Raw genomic sequence first — 10,041 nt, 5'->3', positions numbered from 1 at the left:
TATATATGCATAAAATCATATTTCATTCCATAAAACTATGATTATTATGTGTTCATTAAAGGAAAAACAAAACAAAAAGACAGATTAATACTGGAAGTCCTTCAAAATAACCTGATACAATGTGCTCCTATTCAGAGAGTATGAGGACAAATTAACTACTATTTCCAAAGGAAATGCTAATTATATCAATTGGATCTATGGATCCTGGAAAATTAGTTCTCTGGATTCCTTGTATAAAGACTAATAATATAAATTATACAACTAAGGAAGGATTTTATGTGACCCAACATTCAAAATTCATAGGGTTAAGAATGTACTAGAAAATGAGTAGAAAGGGGGAGAAGGAAAAAAAAGTGTTGACTAAACTACTAGGTCTCCAGCAATTTACTAAGTTAATATGAAAGATCTGGATACAGGATTTCTGAGAGGTAAGGGCTTCCTAGTAAGAGCACAGAGAAAATATTCCCTGATGTTTTAGAAGCTTACATATAATAAAACATATTCATTGTTAAAGATATAGCTTAATGAGCTTAGATATATGTATTTATCCATGTAATCATTATCACATTTAAGAGATAAAACATCTCCATCATCCCATGAAGATTCTTCCAGCTCTTTATATCCTGTCCTAAACTGCAGACAATCTCTGGAATGTTGGCTCTGCTTCATTTTCATCTAAGTAGAATCCTACATCACATACCCTTTGTACATCTTGTCTTATTTGATGTTAGGATCATGTTTTGATTTTGATTTTGTTCTATATATTTGTTCATGCTGTTGGCAGCAGAAGTTCATCCCCTCTGTGTTGCCGAAAAGAATTTCACTAGCTCTATATAATACTATTTGTTTATCCATTTACCTGTTGTTAGACATCAGAATCATTTCCAGATTTTAGCTATGAAGAGTCAAGTTACTGTGAACATTTGTGTACAAGCCTTTGGGTGGATATAAGCTTTAATTTCTCTTGGGGAAATGGTTAAGAGTGGATGCTGAGCCATAAGCAAATGTTTGTAAGAAACTACTGAGCTCTTCCACTCTTCCTTCCCACCAACAATATTTGAAAGTACAACTTACTTCTCCTCATCAGTACCCAATATAGCCTGGATTTAATTTTAGCCAATCGTGTGTGTGTGTGTGTGTGTGTGTGTGTGTGTGTGTGTGTGTGTGTGTGTGTGTGTGTGTGTGCGCGCGCACCAGTATTAAGGATTGAATTCAGGGACTTGCACACTGGGCTTTTTCCCCTCAAGGACATCACTTTATCACTTGAACCACAATTCTGGCTTTTTGCTGGTTAGTTGCAGATAAGTCTCAAAGGGCTGACTTTAAACTGCAGTCCCAGATCTCAGCCTCCTGAGTAGCTAAGATTACAGGCATGACCACAAGTGCCCAATCTCACTGACCATATTTTAGAAATCTCTCAGCAAAAGTTCTCTGGAATCAGAGTTGCCTTTACCAGAGTCACACAGAGTTGTCATTAGAGACTGCACTAAATAACTTATTCTGAAAACATTGCCACCTCCCCATGCCAATCCCAAAGAAGAGTGATTGGATTTGTGAACTGGGGTAGCAAAGAAAAAGGTACTGCTTTGCCCTGGGGGAAGAAGGACAAGACATGTTCCTGATACTTTTGTAAGCAATCAGTCTCCCAGATGGACTCAAGTCTCTAGGGAATTGTTTCTTCCTTATAGCTTTGGAAACTCACTTTTCATGAAATGGTGATCCTCTTCTTTGAGCCTCTTCAGTAGCAGAAAGTTTCCAAATCAGGTTCCCAGATGTCACTTCAAAATCTCATTTTTATGTCTTTTGGCTGGTGGACCCTTCATAAAAAACTTTAAATACCATTTTTTAAAAATTCAGATCGGCAATCCAGTGCAAGAATCAGCACTTTTTCCCCTTCTGTCTTTTTAGTTTTCTCACCTTTCGCTTATGACCATCAAAAAGCAGAGGTGATAGACAAGTAGGTAGGTAGGCAGAAAGACAGACAGACAGACAAAGTAGATGGAGAGATAGATGATAGATAGATAGATAGATAGATAGATAGATAGATAGATAGATAGATAGATAGATAGATAGATAGATAGGTAGGTAGGTAGGTAGGTAGGTAGGTAGGTAGGTAGGTAGATAGATAGATAGATAGATAGATAGATAGATAGATAGATAGATAGATAGATAGATAGATAGATAGATAGATAGATAGATAGATATCCTTAGTTTACTTATTTGTGTTGCAACTGGGGGCCTATATAACAACACTTTAGCTAGTGACCACACAGAACTTCTTCTGTATTAGTTTGTACTCTGCTTCTAATGCCAAGTTTGGAAAACACTTGCTCAATGAGCAAAGACTCCCACTTCCCAATTCTCATTGTGTCTATAAGGCTATCTCCTTACTACATGCCAAAAAGAAAATGTTTTAGATTAAACATTATATATAAATACAGCAAATGCCTTTTTCTTCAAGATAGTCTCTGTAACATCCACTTGTGTGATTTTATTTTTTCTTTCCAGGAAGCTAATGGTGTTAACCTCTATTGGCCATCAAGATACTCATTGGTAAAGTACCTGCATGAATCTGTTGCCAGTTTTTTCTCATTGGATTGTCAATACTTTTAAGCAAATTTGGATAAGTTCTTTATATATTTTGTCTTTTATTAGTTCTTTATAAAATATGTATTTGCAAATATCTTCTCCTAATCTCTGGCTTGCTTTCCTTTACTCTTAATATTGTCTTAATATTATCTTGTAGTCTTAATATTTGTCCTTAATTTAGAATTAGCCCTATGAAGCTACTTTTTTCTTTAGAGTTAGTGCTTCTGGAGTCCTATTTTTTAAATCTGTACTCACCTAAGAGTATGAAGATATTCTTTTTTTTTCTTTTACAAATTCTAGTTTTTATTTCTTGAAAAACCTATAACTTTCACATTTAAGCCTATAACTACTCTGGAATTCATAGATGTATATGATATTATTTATTGTAAACAGATACAGAAAAATTACACAAAATAAATGCATGTTATTGAATTATTTGAATCAAATTGCACCCAGGTCAAGAAATAGACCTGTGACTGACACTCCTGTGCCCCTTCCAAATCTAGCCTCTCTTAGATTCTGATTTTGATCAGGATAGACTTGTCTTACATTGGGCCAAATGGCCATGAATTCATACCTCATTCATCTCATTAAATCATTGAATGTGGACTGTCCTGGGAAAGGTATGATTCCAAACAAGGCAGCTAGCTGTCTACAGTAGTTAAGTGAGATCCTGAAGTAACTGACTCTCCTCATAGCTGGCCATGACTTACTTCATTGGCACATCCATATATCTGCAATGCCTGGTTACCTAGTTTTATTGTAAAAATTACCCACTGCAATTTATTTAGAATTGCATTGAATCTGTTGATAAATTTGGGGAAATGTATGTCTTTACCCTGGAGAGTACTCCAGGATACAGAAAAGGGAGTTGGGAATAGGAGTGAACTTAATTGGGTTACTTTAAAAATTCTTCCCTCTTCTTCCTTTCCAACTTGGGCCAGGCAGAATGGCTCCCGCAAAAAAGGGTGGTGAGAAGAAAAAGGGCCGTTGCGCCATCAAGGAGGTGGTGACCCATGAATACACCATCAACATTCACAAGTGCATCCATGGAGTGGGCTTTAAGAAGCATGCTCCTCGTGCACTCAAAGAGATCCGGAAGTTTGCCATGAAGGAGATGGGGACTCCAGATGTGCACATCGACACCAGGCTCAACAAAGCTGTCTGGGCCAAAGGAATAAGGGATGTCCCCTACCGGATCCGTGTGCAGCTATCTAAAAAACGGAATGAGGATGAAGACTTCCCAAACAAGCTCTATACTCTGGTAACCTGTGTCCCTGTTACCACATTCAAAAATCTACAGACAGTCAATGTGGATGAGAATTAGTGTCAAATAAAGTTATAAAATTGCTTTAAAAAAAATTCTTCCCTCTGTGCTAGGTGCTGGTGGCTCATGCCTGTAGTCCTAGTTACTCGGGAGGCTGAGATCTGAGGATCACAGTTCAAATCCAGCCCAGGCAGGAAAGTCCCTGAGACTCATTTCCAATTAACTACCAGAAAACCAGAAGTGGCGCTATGGCTCAAAGTGGTAGAGTGCTAGCCTTAAGCAAAAAAGCTCAGGAGCAGTGCCCAGGCCCAGAGTTCAAACCATGACCAACAAAAAAGGAAAAAAAAATTTCCCTCTGGAAAGAGGTCATGCATTCTTTTTCTATATATGTGCCTATAATTTTATATATACATAAGTTCTCTGTATCCAGTGACCTTTAGAGATTTGTTCATTACTTCTAACAATTTTCCATAGATTCATTTGAATGTTTTACATATTTAATCATACCACTTGCAAATAAAGATTTATTTTATGCATTTATTTTTAACAATTAAACCTTTGATGTCTTGTATTCACCTTTTCTCTAAGAGTCTTAGGAAGTAATGAATAGAAGTAATGTTATCAAGCATATGTTTTATTCCTGACATCAAAGGGAAATCCTTCAATATTTCACAATTAACCATAATTTTCCCATACATATTTTAAAGATATACATTTAAAATAAAATTCTTCTATCTTCAAGTTTTTAAACTAATAAATCTAAGCACTGAATACCAAATGTTTGTGCTGTATCTTCTGAATTATATTTTCTCCTTTCATGCTTTAATGCAGCCAATGCCTTAAGATTTAATATGGAAGCAACTTTGCATTCCTGGAATAAACATAATCTTGTTATAATCTATCATTTTTATAAGTCACAAGATCTGATTTGTAAGGACTGGATTATATTTTGTTTAGAATTTTTGCATCTTAATTCACAGAAGGATATTCTTGTTCACAATACTTTTGCCATATTTTGGTATCAGGTTTATGATGGGTTTACTAAACATATGGAGAAAAGTTTCTTTTATAAATGTTGGAGGAAGAAGTTGAGAAGATTATTCAGATTTCACATTTATTGTTGTATTATTTTTGTTATTCCAGCACTTTGTCCATTTTGTCTATATTTTCAAATTATTTATATAAAGTTATTTATAATGTCCTCCTATATTCTTATTGGTTTTATAAGATCTATAGTATTGTCCTCTTTTAAATACTTGATATTAGTAACCTTGAACCTTATTCTTTTCTTTTCTTTCTATCATTCTCATTATAAGTTTATCAATCCGTTTGATCTTTCATTTTATTTGATCTTTAGCATTTTATTTTCTCTATGTCACATTTGTTTTTACTTCTTTAATTTCTGTACTTGCCTTTGTTTCCTTTTTGTAGTATTTCCAATTTCTGAAAGTGAATATTTATGGCTGCTTTTGGACATATAGTCATTTTATATAAAAAATATAAATTTTCCTCTGCATGGCTTTCACAGAAAGGAAATAAGTTGTACTATATCATTCAAATATTTTCTAGATTATCTCGTACCTTAGGCACAAGAATTAGTTGCCCTTAGGCAATGAATTAGTGGGATTAATTTAAATTTGCAAACATTTGAGCATTTTTGTCTCTTTCTGTTGCTTAACATCAAAGCCTAAGAATATAATATGAAATGTCCTAAGGGTCCACAGATATTCAATTTTGGTCATGTTTCATATGGCTTGAGAAGAAAGTCCACTCTACAGTTGGCTGAAGTAGCTCTATCTGCTGGTCACATTGACTTTGATAGTAAGTAGCAGTAAGGTTGTCTTTCACAGTAAGTTGATTTGACAGTAAATTGAGTTGACAGTAAGTAAGTAGCAGTAAGGTTGTCTATATACTTATATTGTTGTACTGTTGCTGATATTAGTTTGTCTTTCAGTTTGTTCCATTATGGATAGACATGTTTTGAAGTTTTCCATTTCTCATTTCAGTTCTGCCAAGTCTTGTTTTGTATACTTTGAACCTAGTTTACTAGATACATGCAACTTATGTTTACCCTCTGGTTCCTTTTCCCTCTTACCATTTTTAAATGTCTTTTTTATCTCTAAGTATGTTTCTTGTTAGTATTACTGTGGTTACTCTCAAAATACATTATTTTTATTGTTATTGTTATTATAAAAGTGATGTATAGAGGGGTTACAGTTGTATAAGTCAGGTTAAAAAGTACATTTCATGAGTCTGGAGGAAGATGGTAGAGGAGAAGCTGGAAGCTAAACAAGCTCTTGTATAGAAAGCAGTGTTAGTATTCCAATGAACAATACTAGGCTAGAGAATCACACCAAGTATGCCATCACAGTACAGAGAGTTTGGCCAGAGAGGGAAAATCCAAGCAACTTGGTCAAGCAGACAGATCTGAGCACTTGCCAGTGGTGCCGGCGGCGACAAGTGCGGCTGTGGCTGCCATATCAACAGAGAGAGTCCGGGACAAAGGCATCAGACACAATGTGTGAGTGGATATTATTCACCACCAGCAAGAACTAACAAGGAGCAGAAATATTCATCTTGCTGATCCCAGATCCGGGACAGCCCAGAAACCAAGAGTCAAGAGTGAGTAACCCTAAGACATCCTCACTCTTTTTCACAGAGCAGCAGTGGGAAGGTAGCCTCTCTCCCACCACAAGAAAAGATCTCCATCTTTGATACTGACAAAGGCCCAGCCGAGCAGCTAGCTCCAAATCAGGCCGTGGAAAGGAGCCATTTCACAGGTCACAGGAACCTGACTTGACCTGCCAGGCTCAGCTCCAGCCAGGAGAAAGTCACCTGTCCAGGTAAGAGTAAGCTCTGCCCCATGAGGAGTGACTTTCTTCAATGGATAAACAGAGCCAGAGGCTGCCCCTCCCCACTGCAGCCTAGGGCTGCAGTCTCAGCAGCAGGAGAGGTTAAAGACAAACAATTGAAACTCAGTAACCATAAATCCTGAGAATGGCTCCAGGCTGGGCTCTGTGAGTATCTCAGGACCTATGCCATTAGGGAAAAGCTACTGATTGCTGATACCCAGAACCTAGCCTCATCATAGCAACTCCAAGGTAGAGGAAACTTCCATTTCCCTCTTTTGTGATACTCAATGCAGATCTCCCTCCCACTGAACTAGCTGGAAGGTGGATCACAAAGTCCTGGATAAGGCAGAGCTTTTTTCTGCCTGCTCAAACAAACTGACTTAAGAAACAAATCAAGCCACAGAAAAACCAAACACCACAAGCAAACAAGAGACTCCACCAAAAGACTGAAAATAATCAAAGAAAATAATCAAAGAACCCTTTTTTGTACATAATTTTTTAAATTAAAAAATGTGGGTTTCTTTTTCATTCCTAATTTTTATTTTAGGTGTGTGTGTGTGTGTGTGTGTGTGTGTGTGTGTGTGTGTGTGTGTGTGTATGTGCACGTGCACGTGCGTGTGCACACACATGTGTGTTCTTTTTTTAATCTTTTTTAACATTTTGGTCCTTTTTTTTGCATGACTTAATTGCTGTTCAACTCATCCCAGATATAAACGTGTTGTCGATTATTAGACCTTATCCCTCATTGTGTACATACTTAATTCAGAAATTTATTACTCAATTCACAACCTCTTAGGATTAACTTCTTTAATAGTAGTATTATTTCTTTATAATTATATAATTTTTAAGTATTCCATTTTTAATTTTTTTTATTTTTTCCTTTTCCTTTTTATCTCTCTCCTCCTCTCATCCTATCTTTTTCTTATATCACTTATCTCTTTGTGCTTATATAATTTTAAGTGTTTCATTTTTTTAATTTAAATTTTTGTTTTTTTCATTTTTCTCTTGTTTCTTTATCTCTCTCCTTTCATTCAGTCCCATCCATTTCCTCTCTGAGATTAAGACTTGGTTAAATTTACTCTTTTCTTTTACCTCTCTACACCCCTCTAATCCTATTTTTCCCCACAATTCTCCCTAAACCTATTGATTTATGGTCTGCTGAATCCCTCTTTGATGTTCTTAGCCCATTAATCCATAGTTGTTTGATGTTGAATAGGTTGTATCTGTTGAACTAGATTGTATCTGCAGACATTTTGACTGTGCAACTACAGAACTCTGGTAGATGCTTGTCTTAAAATAGTGTTCTAGCATGAAATTGGTGCTACTTTCATACTAAATGGGCAGAATAAGCTGGTGAAACACAAGAAAAATGGCAAGTCCAGGTATCTAAACTCCCACTCATGATAATCAGGTGACAGAACAGTTAATGAATAATCCAGAGGAGAGTTCCAAAAAAGCCCTACAAACACTACTAGTAAACATGGTGAATGAAAAATTGAAACCTGCAAAGGACTCAGTGTGAGCCTGATAGGGAGTAAGAGGAGGCTAAGCAAAGATTAATGCAGGAAGTTCATGAGCATAATGAGACTAACCAAGAATTAATACACGGATCTGGTGAGCATGAGGAAGCTAATCAAAGATTAATACAGAAATTGTGTGAGTGGAAGGAAGCTAATAGAAGAGTAATAAAGGAATTGCATAAGTGGGATGGGTATAGGCAAAGATCAATAGAGGCATTCATGGAATCCATGAACAGAAAGCTGAAGCAATCCAGGAGACCACAAAGGGAATGCCCATCAGAAGGAAAGGGAGTCTAATGAAACTATAACCAATTAACTAAGTGATTTGAGAATAAACAAAGAACACCAAATTAAGGAAGTAAAGAATTCCATACAAAATCTGAAACAAAGCTCCAACAAAGAATTTGAAGCCATCAAAGCCTACCAATTAGAAGGAAAGGAAATAAAAAACAAAGTAGAAAATCTTGACAGTAGGTTAGACCATGCAGAAGATCCAATCTCAGGGATTGAAGACAGTCTAGATATTACACAGAACATACAACTATCCAAGACAAATCCAAGAAATATAATACATCTATTTAACATTTGGAAGACACCATCAGAAGGTCTAATCTGAGGATAATGGGTGTAGAGGAGTACCTAGAGACTGAAGTTAATGGTCTAAGAAATTTGTTTAACAGGATCCTAGCAGAGAGCATCCCAAATATGCAAAAAGATAGGCCTATTTAGATACAAGAAGCTTTTAGAACCCCAAATAGCCCAGACCAGAACAGGAAATCCCACTGTCACATTATAATCCACACAGGATCAATTGAAACCAAGGAAAGGATCCTTAAAGCTGTCAAGGAGAAAAGAGCAATCACCTATAAAGGGAAACCAATCACCTCAGATTTCTCAGCAAAGACAATTAAAGCAAGAAGAGCCTGAAATGATGTATGCCATGCCCTAAAGACAAACAACTATCAACCAAGAATACTGTACCTAGCTAAACTCTCCTTCATAACAGAAGGTCAAATAAAAACCTTTCATAGTGGCTCAGTGGTAGAGTGCTTGCCTTGCATGCATGAGGCCCTGGGTTCGATTCCTCAGCACCACATATGCAAAAAGAAAAAAAGCCGGAAGTGGTGCTGTGGCTCAAGTGGTAGAGTACTTGCCTTGAGCTGAAGAGCTGAAGGACAGTGCCCAGGCCCAGAGTTCAGGCCCCATGACTGGACCCCCCCCAAAAAAGAAAAAAAAGAAAAAAAGAAAAAAGCCCTTCCATAGCAAAGAAAAACTAAAACAATATATTTCTACCAAAACAGCCCTAAAAAAGATACTTAAAGATGTCCTACACATAGAAGACCCACAAGGTCACAATAAAGGCCAAGAAACCACACCCAAACTGGGAATCCGAGAACCATAGGAAGAACCCAGTTGTCACAGCCTCCAAGAAGGTGGATAACATGACAGGAACTACTAAACATCTCTCAGTCCTAACTCTCAATATTAATGGTCTTAACTCTCCGATTAAGGGACATAAACTGTCTAGTTGGATTAAAAAGCAAGATCCTTCGATCAGCTGCCTTCAAGAGTCATACCTTGCCTATAAAAACAAACATATTCTGAAAGTGAAAGGCTGAAATAAAATCTACCAAGCAAATGGCCCCCATAAACAGGCAGGAGTTGCAATCATAATAACAGATAAAATAGACTTCAAATTTAAATTAGTGAGATGAGATAAAGAAGGTCGCTACATACTAATTAAGGGATCTCTCCTTCAGGAGGATATTACAATTCTAAATATCTATTCGCCAAACAACAGAGCACCCAAATT

The 10,041-nt window shown here is 36.6% G+C and overlaps 1 protein-coding gene across 2 annotated transcripts; it reads left to right on the top strand.

Moving 5' to 3' along the window:
• Positions 1–3,505: 3,505 nt before the first annotated feature.
• LOC122106507 (60S ribosomal protein L31-like) lies at positions 3,506–7,151 on the top strand. Of its 2 annotated transcripts, none has more exons than XM_042677866.1 (2): positions 3,506–3,915; positions 7,139–7,151. In XM_042677866.1, coding segments are annotated over exons 1-2 (378 nt in total). In that variant the 5' UTR covers positions 3,506–3,538; the 3' UTR covers positions 7,140–7,151. The 2 variants fall into 2 exon arrangements, with proteins under 2 accessions (XP_042533800.1, XP_042533799.1); XM_042677865.1 differs by lacking the exon at positions 7,139–7,151 and adding an exon at positions 6,142–6,154.
• Positions 7,152–10,041: the final 2,890 nt, after the last annotated feature.

This window comes from Dipodomys spectabilis, unplaced genomic scaffold (assembly GCF_019054845.1).
Source record: "Dipodomys spectabilis isolate Male_0828 unplaced genomic scaffold, ASM1905484v1 ptg000042l, whole genome shotgun sequence".
Classification (NCBI taxonomy): domain Eukaryota; kingdom Metazoa; phylum Chordata; class Mammalia; order Rodentia; family Heteromyidae; genus Dipodomys; species Dipodomys spectabilis.
Note: the sequence above shows the minus strand (reverse complement) of the source record. Positions and strands in the feature narration are given on the sequence as shown.